Genomic DNA, 20,448 nt, shown 5'->3' on the forward strand with positions numbered 1-20,448 from the left:
TTCCTGCAAGACTGTCATGTTGTAATTAAGTTTATTTCATTCACAACCCGTTGCATTGTTCAGCGGACTGTCGGTGATGTGTGGCTGTTAAATGTGCAGCACACGTGTTGATTTTGCCCATCATGAATTGTCTAATAGGCTGTAGGTAATATTAAAATAACTTAATATTATTACTTTCAATAATGTTGTTGTAAGCTACTGTCATTACCTGCATCTCTCTCTCTCTCTCTCTCTCTCTCTGTCTCATTGTGTCATGTGGATTACTGTTAATTTATCATGTTGATCTGTTCTGTACGACATCTATTGCACGTCTGTCCGTCCTGGAAGAGGGATCCCTCCTCAGTTGCTCTTCCTGAGGTTTCTACCGTTTTTTCCCCGTTAAAGGGTTTTTTGGGGAGTTTTTCCTGATCAGCTGTGAGGGTCATAAGGACAGAGGGATGTCGTATGCTGTAAAGCCCTGTGAGGCAAACTGTGATTTGTGATATTGGGCTTTATAAATAAAATTGATTGATTGAGGCAGACTGACAGGTCTGATATGTCTTACTCACTCAGCAGCTGACTTGTTGAATGATGGCGAGTGGATTTAATAATAGTGATGATAATGATAATGATGATAACAATAATGATAATGATGCTCATCACAGTGACAGTGGCAGGGCTACACACTGTTCTTTAATTGCCACAAACTTCGGTAAATGACTCAATAACAATGGTAATACATGTAAAACTGTGTGACCAAAGTCATGACGGGGGGGGGGGAGTTATGGCTTTGATCAGTGAATATAATGGGACTTGGGATGTACGCCAAACGCTCGCTCCGTTATGCAGCAGATCCAGCTGTGCCGCCATCATCAGAAAAGGACGTCACTTTACATGACGCTTCAGAGTAAGGCCATCTCATGTCTCTTATCAGCAATCCTCACTCCTCACTCCTAACTCCTTAAATGTTTTCCTAAGTGGGAGGGACTAAACAGTTAGGTAAGGTGGCTAGGTTATTTGGTTAGCAGTAAATTTAAGGGACTTGGGACGTACCCTGTGTGAGGTCAGACTGTGTGATCAGATTTAAAGTCGTTCATGGAGGAAGAATTCTGCAGGAGGTGAAAACATCCAGGGATTACTACTTCCTCCTGTAGTTACACAGTGATGGTGATGATGATGATGATGATGATGATTATGGTGGTGATGGTGATGGTGAGCAGCAGGGGGCAGCAGTGGTTCAGGATCACAGATGTCAGGTCAGTGTAATGAGCAGCGGTCATGTGACTGTGGCTGATAAACTTCCTGTTGACTCGTTTGTTGGCGTCAGAACTCTGAAGATAAAAACAGGGAAGAGAGGACAGTTCTGTGGAGGAGGATGATGATGATGAAGAGTCTCAGCAGCAGACGTCTGATGATCCTAACGCCACCGTCTGCCTGTCTGCCTGTCTGCCTGTCTGTCTGTCTGTCTGTCTGTCGTTACTGGACAGGTCATTTTGAACATGTGGAAACAAACAGGACTCCACGAGCCCTGAACACGTTCTGTTAGTCTGAGAGGAAGTCCTGTACATCTGTACAGAGGTTTAATAGGGTCCTTGAAGAGGTCGTACCCTTCCCTAAAGAGGTTCAAGCAGTTCTTGAGGAGGTTGACAAGGTTGTAAAAGTCCTTGAAAAGGCTCCAGAAGTCCTTGAAGAGGTTGTTTTAGTCTGTGAGGAACCTCTGTAAAGAGGTTTGAGGTTATTAAGTGACGTGGAGATCCAGCATCAAACCTGTGATCCAGTTCAGACTCAGAACACAGACAGCCCATTTGCACACAGGGGCGGGGCCACATGCTGCAGATAACATGGGGGCGGGGCCACATGCTGCAGATAACATGGGGGCGGGGCCATACGATGCAGATAACAATGGGGGCGGGGCCACATGCTGCAGATAACATGGGGGCGGGGCCACATGCTGCAGATAACATGGGGGCGGGGCCATATGCTGCAGAGAGGAGAGCTGCAGTCATGAAACAGCTTTTCTGATGGAATCTGATGTTGAGGAAAGTTAAACCTACAGACACAATCAGAGAGGCATTATGGGTAAGTTCACACTGACTGAACTGTTTCAGCTTTGTTTACTTTAAAACAAACAACCGACTCATTAAGACAGACTGATGCTCTGATCAACGATTCTTTATTAACAGATCCTCAAGGAAATTAGATCTGATCTCTGATCAGCTGACAGGAGATGTAGTGTGGTGATGATGATGATGATGATGATGATGTGACCTCTGACCTGTGACAATGTGTTGAAAACTGAGAGGAGTTTCAGCTGATCCTGAGTCTGTCAGCATGCTGCTGTGTTGTTTCTGTGCAGAATAAAAGTATTCAATTACAACCAGACATCCTGTTTCAACAGGAAGTAACTGTGCTGCAGTGTTAGCGCCTGTGTGTATACGCAGTGTTAGCGCCTGTGTGTGTACGCAGTGTTAGCGCCTGTGTGTATACGCAGTGTTAGCGCCTGTGTGTACGCAGTGTTAGCACCTGTGTGTATACGCAGTGTTAGCGCCTGTGTGTACGCAGTGTTAGCACCTGTGTGTATACGCAGTGTTAGCGCCTGTGTGTGTACGCAGTGTTAGCGCCTGTGTGTATACGCAGTGTTAGCGCCTGTGTGTATACGCAGGCGCTAACACTGCGTATACACAGTGCGCAGTGTTAGCGCCTGTGTGTGTACGCAGTGTTAGCGCCTGTGTGTACACAGTGTTAGCGCCTGTGTGTATACGCAGTGTTAGCGCCTGTGTGTATACGCAGTGTTAGCGCCTCTGTGTACACAGTGTTTGCACCTGTGTGTATACGCAGTGTTAGCACCTGTGTGTATACACAGTGTTAGCACCTGTGTGTATACACAGTGTTAGCACCTGTGTGTACACAGTGTTAGCGCCTGTGTGTACGCAGTGTTAGCACCTGTGTGTATACACAGTGTTAGCACCTGTGTGTATACACAGTGTTAGCGCCTGTGTGTACGCAGTGTTAGCGCCTGTGTGTGTACGCAGTGTTAGCACCTGTGTGTATACGCAGTGTTAGCGCCTGTGTGTGTACGCAGTGTTAGCACCTGTGTGTGTATACGCAGTGTTAGCACCTGTGTGTATACGCAGTGTTAGCACCTGTGTGTACGCAGTGTTAGCACCTGTGTGTATACGCAGTGTTAGCACCTGTGTGTGTATACGCAGTGTTAGCACCTGTGTGTACGCAGTGTTAGCGCCTGTGTGTGTACGCAGTGTTAGCACCTGTGTGTGTATACGCAGTGTTAGCACCTGTGTGTATACGCAGTGTTAGCAGCTGTGTGTACGCAGTGTTAGCACCTGTGTGTGTATACGCAGTGTTAGCACCTGTGTGTATACGCAGTGTTAGCACCTGTGTGTGTACGCAGTGTTAGCGCCTGTGTGTATACGCAGTGTTAGCGCCTGTGTGTATACGCAGTGTTAGCGCCTGTGTGTATACGCAGTGTTAGCGCCTGTGTGTATACGCAGTGTTAGCGCCTGTGTGTATACGCAGTGTTAGCGCCTGTGTGTATACGCAGTGTTAGCACCTGTGTGTACACAGTGTTTGCACCTGTGTGTATACGCAGTGTTAGCGTGCAGACAAACAGAATATAACTTGATTACACAGTGTCTCTGTTTACATTGTTTACAGTGTTTACATTGTTTAGGACGCTCAGTCACTGTTTCATCATCAGGTGAAGTTGGTCAGATTCATGTCAGTGTAGCAAACAAGCAAAAGTCGTGTTTATTTGATTTGATGAAGTCAGATTTTCTCCTCGGCTGACTGATGACTGCATCACGTACACAACAAACAGCAGACAGATCAATAACCAGAATCAAACCTTCATATCAACAAGACAAACTGATGGGTGACTGATTTTTATTGGACAGTCTCTCTTTTTCAGCCTGTCCTCATGTCTGTGTGTGTTTATAAAACATAGGAGGGGTACTTCCTGTCCGACAGCAGCTCACTCCACCCACACACACACACACACACACACACACAGAGAGTTCATCAGCAAACACAAACACATTAAACAAACAGCTCAGATCAGCAGTAAACATCTCTGACATGTCGTCACAGAGCAGATCCAACAGGTGGAAATGTCCCTGAACCGGCTGCTCCTCTGTCGGCTCCTCCAGATGTTGTGTTTGAACGTTCATTCATTCATTTGTTCACTGAGTTCTGAAGCAGCAGGTGTCTGTGTCTGTAGAGGGTTAAATGTTTCCTGACATACTGTCCCTTTAAACTCTGTCTCTCTGTAGGACCACAGCGTGGTCACCGCGACCTCACCGATCTACGCTAACGTCTCGTCTCTGAAGAAACCGGCCGTCCCTCAGATATCTGTCTCTGGCCCCGCCCTCCCCTCATCACCTCCTCCTGACCATATCCCCATCACCACAGACCACACCCCCTCCTCTTCAGTCTCCTCCTCTGGGATGATAAGCCCCGCCTCCCCCATCAGCCCACAGGACGGCTGGCAGGTAAGATGACCTCATTAGTCCAGTCGCCAGGAGAAGGCAACTTCCTGGATAAAAGCACGTCATGGTTAGGCCGTTACTAAAATCATGTGACATCAGGTGACGCACGGTAGTTTTCTGCAGCAGCTGTTTCTGATGTTCAGAGCGAATCATACAGACATGAAGAACGTCTCAGTCCGTCACGGTCTGACACCGACTTCCGCTGACAAAGCAGCGGTATGTGACGAGTTCAGCCGTGGCTTGCAACATCAGAAATAATCACTGTCTGGTGTGTATCATACCGCCACGAAAGGTGTGTCTGTGTGTTGGTATGTGACGTTGAAATAGCTGACAAAGCGGCAGTGATTTGAGGAGAGGGCAGAGTGGGGCAGCGGATGGTGTGACAGTTCGTAGAGACGCCAACCAAGCTGCAGACCGCCGTTCAACCAACAAACACCACGTGTTTTTTAGTGACCTGTTGGCGTGTTTCCAGAAAAGATGGTTCCTCCTAACCGCGTGTTTAATCCAACACATGATCTTTTGCAGCACGTCACCACACGTTAACTACGTCGTTGTTGAAACGTACAATTTTAACGTGTCTACTACGTGATAACGTTCAAATGTAACGTCTCTGTAGTCTGTAGAATAACCAACCTACCAGCGACTCAGATTCAACATCCTGAATCATCTGAAATAAACCTGACGGGGCCGACGGTGCGCTACACAGCGCAGAGACGAGGGCGTCTGTCGGCTCGCTGTGTCGGGACCTTTCAGGAAGCTGAGACAGAAACACTGAGAGAAACTGAAGTGTTGATGAGATGCGGGACTGAAAACAGCTGAAGTGGCAGCACACAAAAGTGACGACTGACAGAAGTGATGGTTCACGTTAAAGTGCTGAAAGGAGTTGAAGCATCAGTGAAGTGAACACAGTTTATAACTTTATATTTTTACTCTCTGTCAGTTGTTTACAGTGTTTATGTCATAAGTTACTTTAATGTTCTTTTTTACACGTCCTCATATTTGGACACAACGTCTTTTTTCTCCTTCCTGGACACACACTTCATATCCGACATGTTTGAGACGTGTGTAGAGTTCTGTGGCTGCTGTTGCTGAGTCGTTGGTTTGAATCCACCTCTATCTGCTGCGTCAGGTCATTAAAGTTTAACGTGATGTCATCGGAGCCGTTCAGGTTTGTTCCACTCACAGCTCACATGTTCCTGAGGAGCAGCTGACTGCTCGACGGGACAGACGACATTTCAAACTTCAGCTGAAGTGACGGCAGCTCACCGAGGATTTCACTGTACGATGAGGAACGATATTTAAAACTGAACTGGTCTCTGTTGTTCAGGTAGTTTGAGTCGTTCTGTCGCTCGGCGTCAGTTTGTTACTTTTATTTGTTGTTGTCGGAATTCAAACTTTAAAAGGAAAAGTAAAGTAAACAAAACATAAACAGATGCTTCTTGAAAATGTGGACTAAATCTTAAACTCTTCTTATTACTGCAGTAAACAGAGTGCACCTGAAGGTACCATCTCAATACACTCTGCTGTGTTGTTGTGTTGTGTTCAGGTGCACACCGACCAGGACAGTGGGAAGGTCTTTTATTTCCATCCTGTAACCAGACAGACCACCTGGTCCGACCCCCGTGGTGCCCCGTCCACCGGGGACACGTCCACAGGGAGTGAGGGGGGACAGCTGATGTCCCCCTCCCCCGTGCTGTCCCCCGCCTCCTCTCAGGTACGAGTCCCCGGCAGGTTTTAGGATCAACGTGTTTCTGACTGACTCACTGTAAACTGTTTCCTGTCAGGGTTCCTGTGGCTGGGAGCAGCTGGTCGACGAAGTCTCAGGGAGGTTTTACTACTACAACCCCGTCTCAGGCGCCACGTCATGGGTCGCGCCAGAGCCGCTCTCCCCCTCCTCACCCACCCCCCTCCCAGGATCCACGGCCAGCAGCAGGCACGACGCCGGCCCGGTACGATCACCACATAAGTCATGTTCAGGTTTAAACTCGCTGTCAGCTGATCCCACATCCTGCATAAACAAGTCATTCCACATCTGATGAGTCGAGTGTCCATTTCTGACTTGTCTTTATTACGTGTTGTTTGTGTGATGAACGTGAAGCCGCCGCTGCCTGAGGAAGACTATCCTGTCGACACACACAACGAGAACAACGACGTCTTCACAACAGTACGACTCCGACACACACACACCCGTCTGACTTTACACCTTAAACATGCCGGTGTGTCCTCAGCTGTGACCTCTGACCTCCCATCTGTCTCTGGTTCTTTTTCCCAGAATCCTCAGCAGCACGTGGGCGGGATCCCCAGAGCTCATCTTCAGGAGGTAACCAATCACAGGTCAGACGGTTTGTGCGTCTGACTTTTCTTTAGTTAATCAGTCCGTTTACTGATTGTTCCAGCTGCCGTCTTTACCCCAGAGGCGGATGGGAAATGGAGTTTCTGAGGAGGGAACGGTGCAGGTCAGGAACTGGAGACACAGCGTGGCCGAAGACGTGAGTCACACCAACATGACATCTCGTGTAAACAACATGATAACACGTGTAAACAAGAGACAGACTTGTGTAAACAAGATAATGACACATGTAAACAAGAGACAGACTTGTGTAAACAACACTATAACACGTGTAAACAAGAGACAGACTTGTGTAAACAACATTATAACACGTGTAAACAAGTGAAAGACTTGTGTAAACAAGATACTGACATGTGTAAACAAGAGACAGACTTGTGTAAACAACATTATAACACATGTAAACAAGAGACAGACTTGTGAAAACAACATGATGGCACGTGTAAACAAGAGACAGACTTGTGTAAACAACATTATAACACTTGTAAACAAGTGAAAGACTTGTGTAAACAAGATAATGACACATGTAAACAAGTGAAAGACTTGTGTAAACAAGATAATGACATGTGTAAACAAGAGACAGACTTGTCCAAACAAGATAATGACACGTGTAAACAAGAGACAGACTTCTGTAAACAACATGATAATATGTGTAAACAAGAGACAGACTTGTGTAAACATTATAACACATGTAAACAAGTGAAAGACTTGTGCAAACAAGATAATGACACTTGTAAAGAAGTGAAAGACTTGTGTAAACAAGATAATAACACATGTTAACAAGAGACAGACTTGTGTAAACAACATGATAAAACGTGTAAACAAGAGACAGACTTGTGTAAACAAGATAATGACACATGTAAACAAGTGAAAGACTTGTGTAAACAAGATAATGACATGTGTAAACAAGAGACAGACTTGTCCAAACAAGATAATGACACGTGTAAACAAGAGACAGACTTCTGTAAACAACATGATAATATGTGTAAACAAGAGACAGACTTGTGTAAACATTATAACACATGTAAACAAGTGAAAGACTTGTGCAAACAAGATAATGACACTTGTAAACAAGTGAAAGACTTGTGTAAACAAGATAATAACACATGTTAACAAGAGACAGACTTGTGTAAACAACATGATAACACGTGTAAACAAGAGACAGACTTGTGTAAACAAGATAATGACATGTGTAAACAAGTGAAAGACTTGTGTAAACAAGATAATGACACGTGTAAAGAAGTGAAAGACTTGTGTAAACAAGATAATGACACTTGTAAATAAGTGAAAGACTTGTGTAACCAAGAGACAGACTTGTCTGAACAAGAAAACAACACGTGTAAACAAGTGAAAGACTTGTGTAAACAAGATGACACGTGTTAACAAGTGAAAGACGTGTGTAAACAAGATAATGACGCGTGTAAACAAGACACAGACTTGTGTAAACAAGATAATGAAAGTGTGAACAAGTGAAAGACTTGTGTAAACAAGATAATGGCACTTGTAGACAAGTGAAAGACTTGTGTAAACAAGAGACAGACTTGTGTGAACAAGAAAATGACACGTGTAAACAAGTGAAAGACTTGTGTAAACAAGATGACACGTGTAAACAAGAGACAGACTTGTGTAAACAAGATAATGAAACATGTAAACAAGAGACAGACTTGTGTAAACGAGATAATGAAAGTGTAAACAAGTGACAGACTTGTGTAAACAAAATAATGACGTGTAAACAAGTGAAAGACTTGTGTAAACAAGATAATGACACTTGTAAACAAGTGAAAGACTTGTGTAAACAAGAGACAGACTTGTGTGAACAAGAAAATGACACGTGTAAACAAGTGAAAGACTTGTGTAAACAAGATAATGACACGTATCAAGAAGAGACAGACTTGTGTAAACAAGATAATGACACGTATCAAGAAGAGACAGACTTGTGTAAACAAGATAATGACACGTATCAACAAGAGACAGACTTGTGTAAACAACATGATGGCACGTGTAAACAAGAAACAGACTCGTGTAAACAACGTGAAGGCACGTGTAAACAAGTGAAAGACTTGTGTAAACGAGATAATGACACGTGTAAACAAGATAATGACATGTGTAAACAAGAGACAGACTTGTGTAAACAAGATAATGACACGTATCAACAAGAGACAGACTTGTGTAAACAAGATAATGACATGTAAACAAGTGAAAGATGTGTAAACAAGAGACAGACTTGTGTAAACAAGATAAAGACTTGTAAACAAGTGAAAGATGTGTAAACAAGAGACAGACTTGTGTAAACAAGATAATGACATGTAAACAAGTGAAAGATGTGTAAACAAGAGACAGACTTGTGTAAACAAGATAATGACATGTAAACAAGTGAAAGATGTGTAAACAAGAGACAGACTTGTGTAAACAACAAGATGGCACGTGTAAACAAGAAACAGACTCGTGTAAACAACGTGAAGGCACGTGTAAACAAGTGAAAGACTTGTGTAAACGAGATAATGACACGTGTAAACAAGATAATGACATGTGTAAACAAGAGACAGACTTGTGTAAACAAGATAATAACACGTGTAAACAACTGAAAGACTTTTGTAAACAAGATAATGACGTGTAAACAAGTGAAAGACTTTTGTAAACAAGATAATGACACGTATCAACAAGAGACAGACTTGTGTAAACAAGATAATGACATGTAAACAAGTGAAAGATGTGTAAACAAGAGACAGACTTGTGTAAACAAGATAAAGACTTGTAAACAAGTGAAAGATGTGTAAACAAGAGACAGACTTGTGTAAACAAAATAATGACATGTAAACAAGTGAAAGATGTGTAAACAAGAGACAGACTTGTGTAAACAAGATAAAGACTTGTAAACAAGTGAAAGATGTGTAAACAAGAGACAGACTTGTGTAAACAAAATAATGACATGTAAACAAGTGAAAGATGTGTAAACAAGAGACAGACTTGTGTAAACAAGATAAAGACTTGTAAACAAGTGAAAGATGTGTAAACAAGAGACAGACTTGTGTAAACAAGATAATGACATGTAAACAAGATAATGACATGTGTGAACAAGAGACAGACTTGTGTAAACAAGATAAAGACTTGTAAACGAGTCGATGACATCATTTTAAGGATCTGAGAGTTTTGATAGAAACTGAAGCTGTATTTAAAATGACTGTGTTCCAGACGTTTGCTCACAGCCACAGGAGGAACGTGTCTGACTTCCCTGATGTGTCCAACAGAAGACACTCACCTGACAGTCCACAGGTAGACACACTCTCACCTGTCTCACTGACACACACTCACCTGACAGTCCACAGGTAGACACACTCTCACCTGTCTCACCGACACACTCTCACCTGTCTCACCGACACACTCTCACCTGTCTCGCTGACACACTCTCACCTGTCTTACTGACACACTCTCACCTGTCTCACCGACACACTCTCACCTGTCTCGCTGACACACTCTCACCTGTCTTACTGACACACTCTCACCTGTCTCACTGACACACTCTCACCTGTCTTACTGACACACACTCACCTGTCTCACTGACACACTCTCACCTGTCTCACCGACACACTCTCACCTGTCTCACTGACACACTCTCACCTGTCTTACTGACACACACTCACCTGTCTCACTGACACACAATTACCTGTCTCGCTGACACACTCTCACCTGTCTGACTGACACACTCTCACCTGTCTGACTGACACACTCTCACCTGTCTCACCATCACACCTTGACCTACTGCCCTTCATCCATTCATTCATTCATTCATCGTTGAATTAACCCCCCCCCTCCCCCCCTGTGATGTCATCCCTCATGAAGCTCTCTGACAGACACCCCCTGAAGAGGAACCTGTCCGACCGGAGCACAGGCTCGCACCAGCTGCACGTAGGTCCTCAGCTCTGATTGGCTGCTGGCTGTCTGTCGGGTAGCGTCTGTCAGACATTGCTGATCCTGTATGATCTCATGTTGTTGCCGTGGTCACATGTGTCTCACTAACTTTAGTTCTAACAGCTGAAGAACCAAACTAACATCAAACACTAACTGGTTTCTGAGGAGTTTGTGGGCGGGTCAGACAGACGCCGCCCCCTGCTGTTGGCTTCAGGCTCATCAGGATGTTACAGAACATTTCAAAGGTTATTCCACTTTGGACACACGTGTCAGGACATGTCTTTAAACTGTTCTTATAATCATCCAGACTGCAGCCTCCAGAGGGCGCCGGCAGAACGTCACGAACTGAACGAGCCCAGAAAGTTCCCCAGCATTTCTGCACTAACCCCCAATCACACACTAACTGAGGGTTCTGCTGAGGGTTCTGCTGAGGGTTCTCAGGGTGACACTGAGGAACTGGCTGCTCTTCTGTTTCTCATTGAGCACATGTTGAATCAAACTGTGACATGTCATATCTTCATCATCATCTTCATCATCATTCATAGAAAATGTTTAAAGTCAAATATAAAATCTGATCAAACAGGAAACTTTAATGGAACACGACACAAACTGGAGCAGAAACAAACAGATGAAACTAAAGTTAGTGACATGAGAACGTTCTAGAGGTCCTTGAGGGGGCATTATGGGTCACTGAGGATGTTTAGGCGTCTGAAAAGATGTTCTAAAGGCTCTTGATAAAGTGTTGGAGGTTCTATGAGTCCCTAAGAATGTTTTATTTGTTCATCAGGAGGTATTATGGGTCACTGAGGAGGTTCTAAGGTTCTGTGGGGACCTTGTAATGATCCTTGAAGAGATTCTAGGGATCTTTTAAGAAGTTCAAGGACTTGACGATGTTCTAGAGGTTCAGGGGGAGTTACTGAGGAGGCTCCAGTATGAAGGGTTCTATCAGGAGGGTGTTCACACAGTGAAGAGATCAGACCGAGTTACACACACACACACACACACACACACACACACACACACACACACACACACATACACACACACCACTCCCATGTTTACACAGGAGTCATATTTCAAAGCCAACCTGCAGGTTTAAAGAAACCTGAAGACTCACCTGTCTGTCTGTCTGTCTGTCTGTCTCCACAGTGCCATCTGCTGGAGAAAGCAGGAATCGTCAATAAGACCAAAGTAGTGGATAACGGTAAAAAGATAAGGTGAGACGTTAAAGTCACATCATGGATTCGACTCCTGAAGGGTGGAGCTGAGTTTTCTTCACGTCATGTTCACTTTGTTGTTGTTGTTGTTGTTGTTGACAGGAAGAACTGGAGTCAGTCCTGGACTGTCCTCCATGGCGGCATCCTCACCTTTCACAAAGACCCCAAATCTGCTCCCTCTGGGAACGCTGTAAGAACCAGTCGCACATCCTGGAACACTTCCTGTTATACACACTGTAGTAACAGCACGTCATGAGGTCATCACCTACAACAATATAATATTTAAACACGAAGAGTTCTCCAGGAGTGAGTCCTACAACGCAGGAAAGAGTTAGCATGTTAGCACGTTAGCACTTCCTGTTCCCTGGTCTTGAAGTTGTGTGAAATGAGGTCTGTGGTTAACACGAGCTAAAGAGACGTCAGTGAATACTCCGCTGTCAGTTTACAGCTTCATGTGTCTTTGACAAGATGAGACGACAACACGTCATCACGCCCAACATAACGTCTCCACCCATCTGTCAGCGCTGTAGATCACTTCCTCCTGAAGATGATCACAGTGGCTGTTTAACGAGGGAACCAGGACGACGCCAACTTCAGAAAAACATCATCCCTGCAGAACATAAAACATCACGTGCTAACGTTCTCTGGTCACAGAGACGTCTGCATGTCTGACCAATCAGCAGCCACAAACAGCCCACAGCTGTTTCATTCACAAGCTTTATTCTGAAAACTGTGAGAGATATGCTAAACATTAGCATGTAGCATTGTGACTGTGAGCACGTTAGCAAGCTAATGTTAGCATTTAGCTCAAAGCACAGTCAGACTACAGATCAAACTAAGCTGATGATGACTTCCTGTTCTTCAGAGTAAATCCTCACAGATTGTTCCTGAATACACCGTCGAGCTGAGAGGAGCCTCCGTGGACTGGGCCGCCAAAGACAAGTCCTCCAAGAAGAACGTTCTAGAGGTACATAACCATGGTTACAGCCAGCCGGTTCTCCTTCTGAACTCGTCAAATACCGACGCTTTGTCACTTCACTGTTTCCATGGAAACAGTGAAGTGTAGCTACAGTCACAGCTGGACAAGGACATTTAATCACTTCAATCAATCAATCAATTTTATTTATAAAGCCCAATATCACAAATCACAATTTGCCTCACAGGGCTTTACAGCATACGACATCCCTCTGTCCTTATGACCCTCACAGCTGATCAGGAAAAACTCCCCAAAACACCCTTTAACGGGGAAAAAACGGTAGAAACCTCAGGAAGAGCAACTGAGGAGGGATCCCTCTTCCAGGACGGACAGACGTGCAATAGATGTTGTACAGAACAGATCAACATGATAAATTAACAGTAATCCATATGACACAATGAGACAGACAGAGAGAGAGAGAGAGAGAGAGAGAGAGATGCAGGTAATGACAGTAGCTTACAACAACATTAATGAAAGTAATAATATTATAGTTATAGTTCTGGCTATAATTGTTAATTTGTTAATTTATCATGCTGATCTGTTCTGTACGACATCTATTGCACGTCTGTCCGTCCTGGAAGAGGGATCCCTCCTCAGTTGCTCTTCCTGAGGTTTCTACCGTTTTTTCCCCGTTAAAGGGTTTTTTGGGGAGTTTTTCCTGATCAGCTGTGAGGGTCATAAGGACAGAGGGATGTCGTATGCTGTAAAGCCCTGTGAGGCAAATTGTGATTTGTGATATTGGGCTTTATAAATAAAATTGATTGATTGATTGATTGATTTTTAAGAGGAGCTACAGAGTCAAGTGTTGTTCGCAGCGAGCCTACGCCGCTATCAACAAAATGATCAGTTCGGGAGAGGTTAAAGTCGGTACAGGAAACCTCTGTTACTGAGGGACTTGGTATTGAATTTAACGACGGAGTAATCATTTCCTTAAGTTTTGCGACAGCACTATCTGATAAACATCTAGTATAGTAACTGTTGCTGAGTGGCGTGTAATCGAGTAAAAAGAAATCAAAAGTAATCAGATAATGATCTGATAGCGAGGGATTCTGTGGAAAGACTGTTAGGTTATCAATTTCAATTCCATGCGTCAGAACTAGATCGAGGGTATGGTTAAAACAATGAGTAGGTTCATGTACACCCTGACTGAAGCCAATGGAGTCTAATAATGAGATAAACGCGGTAGCCAGGGAGTCATTATCAACGTCAACATGAATGTTAAAATCGCCTTCAATAATAACTTTATCTGATTTAAGAACTAAACTGGATAAAAACTCTGAGAATTCAGATACAAATTCAGAATACGGGCCAGGAGCACAGTACACTATAACAAATAAAAGTGGCTGCGAGGTTTTCCAGGTCTGATGTAAAAGACTAAGAACGAGGCTTTCAAATGAATTATAATCTAGTTTAGGTTTAGGACTGATTAACAGACTAGAGTTAAAAATGGCTGCAACTCCCCCTCCTCGGCCGCTGCCTCGAGGAATGTGGGTATTATTATGACTGGGAGGAGTGGACTCATTTAGACTAACATATTCATCTGGACACAGCCAGGTTTCAGTGAGACTGAGTAAATCAATATGATTATCTGATATTAATTCGTTTACTAACACTGCTTTAGACGATAGAGACCTGATATTTAACAGTCCGCATTTAATTCTCCTGTTTTGTCTTTCTGTCACAGAAGAGGTTTTAATTTTTATGAGGTTGTTATGCACAACTCCTCTTTGTTTAATTTTAGATTTAAATAATTTAGGTGGTCGGGGGACAGACACCGTTTGTATAAAACTATGAAAACTATGGCTGGGTAACTGAACTAGAAGCTCAGAGAGGCGTTTAGGACTGCAACTCTGAGTCCTGGTCTCAACTCTGGCCTACTGTCCTTGTCCCAGTATACAAGCACGGGAGGGGAATCCATTTATTGAGCCAAGTATGTGCGACTCCTCTACGATAGGTGGAGATATGCCCCCTTTCAGCTTGTTAGTATTGGACCTTTTTCCTGTTGACCTATTACGTCACAGACCAAACAATGGACAAACAAGTTAGCTACGGTTAGCTAGCAGCTAACTGCTACCATGGTGGACAACTTTACAGCTCTGTACATTTGGTCCGTCCAAAAAGTCACGGCTCTGGATGTAGATTTCTCCATGTTGTTACCGGCTTCTTCTTCTCTTACACATTTAATGCTATTGGACTTCCGGGTCAAAGCCCGGGGCGGAAACTGTGGAGCATGCTCAGAGCGCCTTGGCCAGTTTGGGTCTGATTGACTGTATACATGCAGGAGTCACATGATCTGGGTGTGTTAGTCCTACACACGGAATTAGTTAAACGTTTTGGAAAATTCATGGAATCAGTTAAGACTGAATTCGGAAAAATACGGAATTTGTTTAAATTGTTAAAGGTTTCGGAAAAGTCACAGAATTGATAAAACTCTTAAAAGTTTCAAAAAAGTCACGGAATTAGTTAAAACTCTCAAAAGTTTCAGAAAAGTTACATAACTAGTTTAAATTCCTGTAAGTTTCGGAAAAGTCACGTAACTAGTGAAAAGTTTCAGAATAGTCAAGAAATTAGTTTACACTGTTAAAAGTTTTGGAAAAGTCACGGAATCAGTTAAAACTCTCAAAAGTTTCAGAAAAATCACAGAATTAGTTAAAACTCCTTAAAGTTTCAGAAAAGTCACGGAATTAGTTAAAACTCTCAAAAGTTTCAGAAAAGTCACGGAATTAGTTAAAACTCCTTAAAGTTTCAGAAAAGTCACATAACTAGTTTAAATTCTTGTAAGTTTTGGAAAAGTCATGGAATTAGTTAAAAGTGTTAAAAGTTTTGGAAAGGTCACGGAATCAGTTAAAACTTAAAAGTTTCGCAAAAGTCACAGAATTAGTTTAAATTGTCAAAAGTTTCAGGAAAGTCACAGAATTAGTTTAAATTGTTAAAAGTTTCGGAAAAGTCACAGAATTTATAAAACTCTTAAAAGTTTCGGAAAAGTCATGGAATCAGTTAAAACTCTCAAAAGTTTTGGAAAAGTCACGGAAGCAGTTAAAACTGTCAAACGTTTCGGAAAAGTCACAGAATTTATAAAACTCTTAAAAGTTTCGGAAAAGTCATGGAATTAGTTAAAACTCCTAAAAGTTTCGGAAGAGTCAAGTAATAGTCACATGATCTGGGTGTGTTAGTCCCACTGTGACAAATTCACTTGAGGACCATTTCACTCACACTAACATGTTTACAGGGATTTATATAAACCTGTTTTCTCTGTCGTCATGGAAACGGACTGAGTGTTTTAGGCGTCAGACACCAGCGACGTTTGTCGGTGCTGGAACGTCAACAACAAACGCAGGAAGATACCTGGCACATGATACGTAGATGTGATTGGCAATGATCGAGTGGCGATATATGATGACTTGGGATGAGAACGTGTTGTTACCACTCTTGTTGGGTGCGTTATTGTGGTTACCGTGGTTACCATGGCTGTGGTTGCTGTGGTAACCTGTAGGTGTGGCGAAGTGTGTGACCGTGGTGTTGTTGTTGTTGTTGTGCAGCTGAAGACTCGTCAGGGCTGCGAGTACCTGATGCAGTACGACATCGAGAACATCATCAGTGATTGGCTTAAAGTGATGCAGGACACCATCAGACAGCTGGTAACACACACACACACACACACACACACACGGCTGTGATGACGTCATGATAAAACTGATCTGAGGTCAGCTGCTGCTGCTGTGATAAAGTAGTTTGATCTTTCAGGAACTGGACGAAGACGACGAGGACGACGCTGCTTCAGACAAAGAGGACAAAGACAGGAAAAGGACATGTGAGTCTTGATGATGTCACACTTTCAGAAGCTCCTGGTTCTGATGTCAGGAATCAACTTCCTGTTTCTATTTAAAGTGAAAGAACATGTGAGAGTGAGACAGAGAGAACATGGAGGACAGAGACAGCGTCAGGTTTATTGTCTCTGTTAGCGTGTCTCCCATCAGCAGCTGGATGATGTCATAACACGTTTACATCAGCAGGTAAACATGTTATCTGTACGTGTGCTTCCTGTCATGCTCACACCTCCCACGTTCTTCTTCTTCTGTGCTTCAGCGACCAGGAATTCATCAGGATCAGCTGACTCTGAGCAGAGACGAGTTCGGACCAAACTACGACGTTTCCTCCAGCGCCGGCCGACGCTGCAGAGCGTTAAAGAGAAGGGCTACATCAGAGGTAACCTGACACCTCAGCTGTTTCCATGGTGACCAGATGGTCATCACTCAGGGCCGCGTGTAAACCGTGTACAGACAGACAGACACACAGACAGACAGACACACAGACAGACAGACAGACAGACAGACAGACACACAGACACATGGACACACAGACAGACAGACAGACAGACAGACAGACAGACACACAGACACATGGACACACAGACAGACAGACAGAAAACGTGGCCACCATGTTGTTTGTAGTCTGTACTGAGCCCTGTTGATGAACGTCTCCTCTCTGGTGTCCAGACAACGTGTTCGGCTGTCACCTGGACACTCTGTGTCACAGAGAGAACGCCACCATCCCAAAGTTTGTAGAGAAGTGTATCAGAGCGGTGGAGAGGAGAGGTAAACACACACACACACACACACACACACACACACACACACACACACACACACACATTTAAAGGTGCAGTGTGTCAGATCAGTGAGGACTGCATCTTCTCCTGGTCAGAATTCCTTCATTGATCAGAACTGAAAGAAACGGATCAGCTGATTCACACCATGAAGAAGACATTAAACATTAATAATCAGTGTTAAACAGAATTGGTTAAACATTTCGGAAAAGTCAAGGAATCAGTTTAAACTGTTAAAAGTTTCAGAATAGTCACAAAAGTAGTTAAAACTCTTAAAAGTTTCCGAAGTCACAAATTTTCAGAAAAGTCATGGACTAAGTTTAAACTGTTAATATTTCGGAAAAATCACGTAGTCAGTTTAAACTGTTAAAAGTGCACTGTGTAACTGTGTGTGTGTGTGTGTGTGTGTGTGTGTTCAGGTCTGGACGTGGACGGGATCTACAGAGTGAGTGGAAACCTGGCTGTGATCCAGAAACTACGACACAAAGCTGATCATGGTAACTGTCTGTCTGTCTGTGTGTCTGTCTGTCTGTCTGTCTGTCTGTGTGTGTGTGTGTGTGTGTGTGTGTGTGTGTCTGTTCTGCAGCAGCTGGTTTCTTTCTAACTGAAGCTCTGTGTCCCCTCTTGTCTCTGTGTCCCCTCTTGTCTCTGTGTCATCTCTTGTCTCTGTGTCATCTCTTGTCTCTGTGTCCCCTCTTGTCTCTGTGTCATCTCTTGTCTCTGTGTCCCCTCTTGTCTCTGTGTCCCCTCTTGTCTCTGTGTCATCTCTTGTCTCTGTGTCCCCTCTTGTCTCTGTGTCATCTCTTGTCTCTGTGTCATCTCTTGTCTCTGTGTCCCCTCTTGTCTCTGTGTCCCCTCTTGTCTCTGTGTCCCCTCTTGTCTCTGTGTCCTCTCTTGTCTCTGTGTCCCCTCTTGTCTCTGTGTCCCCTCTTGTCTCTGTGTCATCTCTTGTCTCTGTGTCCCCTCTTGTCTCTGTGTCCCCTCTTGTCTCTGTGTCATCTCTTGTCTCTGTGTCCTCTCTTGTCTCTGTGTCCCCTCTTGTCTCTGTGTCATCTCTTGTCTCTGTGTCCTCTCTTGTCTGTGTGTCCCCTCTTGTCTCTGTGTCCTCTCTTGTCTCTGTGTCCTCTCTTGTCTCTGTGTCCCCTCTTGTCTCTGTGTCCCTCCCCTGTGGTCGTCCCTGCAGAGGAGCAGTTGGACCTGGAGGACGGACAGTGGGAGGAGATCCACGTGATCACCGGAGCACTGAAGCTTTTCCTTCGGGAGCTTCCAGAGCCGCTGTTTCCCTTCAGCTGCTTCGACAAGTTCATCGCCGCCATCCGTCAGTCTGACATCACATCCTGTTCACATGACACCAACACTGACATCACATCCTGTTCACATGACACCAACACTGACATCACATCCTGATGTGACATCACACTGCTGAATTTGTGCCTTTCGCGTCTAATCATGTCTTCATTTTGACTTTACCTCAAATTCACTCGCACCAGCTGTTTTATTCACGCCCAGTGTGACCTCAACATAACAATGAAATCACATGTCAGTAACATCATGTAGCCTCCCTGTTATATGGCAGCTCATCTCGTCCTGTGCTCAGAGGGGAAGGAGCTCCTGGACCTCATCGTTTGAGTTAGCTGCTAACTGCTAACAGCAGCTTGCAGCGGGTCGCACACATTAGCCGTCCCGTCCATTTTCTACAGACGCTGATTCAGTGCTGTTTTCAGGCTCATTGGGGTTGAACACTAAACCAATCAGCTGTTAGATCAGCTGAGAGCTGGGCGTTCCCCATCATGCTCTGCAGTGTCGGGCTCAAAGTGAGGATGATGTGTGACGTAGATGTAACCGTCACAAAATGTGCGGCGGTCGATTCTGTGCAGGCCTGACGCATCGCTAACAAGCCTTTAACCTCAGCTGCTTAAAGACGAGCCCGCTCTGTCCTCCATGATCATACCTTCCATACACGATGGCGAAGCGTGATAACGGCGTGATCCTCGGTCTTGAACAGGAAGTGTCAGAGTGTTTGAAGCGTCTCTGTGTGTTTGTTTCTGTGCAGAAGTTCCAGACTACAGCCTGAGAGTCTCCTACATGAAGGACCTGGTTCGTTCTCTGCCTCTGCCGAACCACGACACCATGGAGCTGCTGTTCAGACACCTGCGCAGGTGAGTTCACCCCGAGGCTCCGTACAGCCTGAAGTCTGTTCACTGTTTGATCTGGTAGAATCCAGAGGGGAGGACTGACCTGCAGAGACTCACAGCTCAGAGCGTGTTGAACCTGAGAGGATCAGATCAGGAAATATCTGACGTTAGCTTAACAAGGTTTCTTCTGTTGTTCCTGATGAGGTGTGTGACTGCAGAGGATAAACGAGGGGTTAACTATTAACCTCCGACAGCTGACAGGAAGTGGAAAACTCAAATCAGTTTCTGGTTTGTTAATGATGCAGTACGAGCGATGAGAAGGGAAACCGGTTTTAGATTCTGCAGGAACACGTGGACAAAGATTCCTCTGTTGCTTCCCTGAAGTAAAAGCTGTTCTTCTGTCTTCAGATTGATGAGTGTCTTCATTTACTCACAACATCGGACCAATGAGTCGGACTGTGGTGCAAAAATCAAGGTGTCATGTGCCGTCACGTAGTGCATCTGAAAACAGCTTCTGCAGTGATGCGGGTGCTGCGCCGGTCTGTCGTGGTTCAGAGGGAGCTGAGCCAGAAAGCAAAGCTTTCAATTTCCTGGTCCATCTCCGTCCCAACCCTCACCTATGGTCATGAGCTCTGGGTAGTGACTGAAAGAATGAGGTCACAGATACAAGCGTCTGAAATGAGTTTCCTCTGTAGGGTGTCTGGGCTCAGCCTTAGAGATAGGGGGAGGAGTCAGACATCCGGAGGGAGCTCGGAGTAGAGCCGCTGCTCCTTCATG

At 44.4% G+C, this 20,448-nt stretch overlaps 1 protein-coding gene across 2 annotated transcripts in view; it reads left to right on the forward strand.

Moving 5' to 3' along the window:
• The window catches only part of arhgap27l (Rho GTPase activating protein 27, like), a 47,828-nt gene that overhangs the window by 22,991 nt on the left and 4,389 nt on the right, over positions 1–20,448 (forward strand). The window contains exons 4-21 of one of the 2 annotated variants that reach the window (XM_049560363.1): positions 4,266–4,484; positions 6,028–6,195; positions 6,266–6,430; positions 6,580–6,645; positions 6,754–6,801; positions 6,878–6,970; positions 10,021–10,101; positions 10,669–10,734; positions 11,887–11,954; positions 12,057–12,144; positions 12,820–12,921; positions 16,470–16,568; positions 16,675–16,741; positions 17,017–17,136; positions 17,427–17,525; positions 17,956–18,033; positions 18,720–18,854; positions 19,590–19,695. In XM_049560363.1, the coding sequence (XP_049416320.1) occupies positions 4,266–4,484; positions 6,028–6,195; positions 6,266–6,430; positions 6,580–6,645; positions 6,754–6,801; positions 6,878–6,970; positions 10,021–10,101; positions 10,669–10,734; positions 11,887–11,954; positions 12,057–12,144; positions 12,820–12,921; positions 16,470–16,568; positions 16,675–16,741; positions 17,017–17,136; positions 17,427–17,525; positions 17,956–18,033; positions 18,720–18,854; positions 19,590–19,695 (1,868 nt within the window). The remainder of the gene's footprint in view (positions 1–4,265; positions 4,485–6,027; positions 6,196–6,265; positions 6,431–6,579; positions 6,646–6,753; positions 6,802–6,877; positions 6,971–10,020; positions 10,102–10,668; positions 10,735–11,886; positions 11,955–12,056; positions 12,145–12,819; positions 12,922–16,469; positions 16,569–16,674; positions 16,742–17,016; positions 17,137–17,426; positions 17,526–17,955; positions 18,034–18,719; positions 18,855–19,589; positions 19,696–20,448) is intronic. The other variant, XM_049560364.1, reaches the window with a different exon arrangement.

Source organism: Epinephelus fuscoguttatus, linkage group LG19, assembly GCF_011397635.1.
Source record: "Epinephelus fuscoguttatus linkage group LG19, E.fuscoguttatus.final_Chr_v1".
NCBI lineage: Eukaryota > Metazoa > Chordata > Actinopteri > Perciformes > Serranidae > Epinephelus > Epinephelus fuscoguttatus.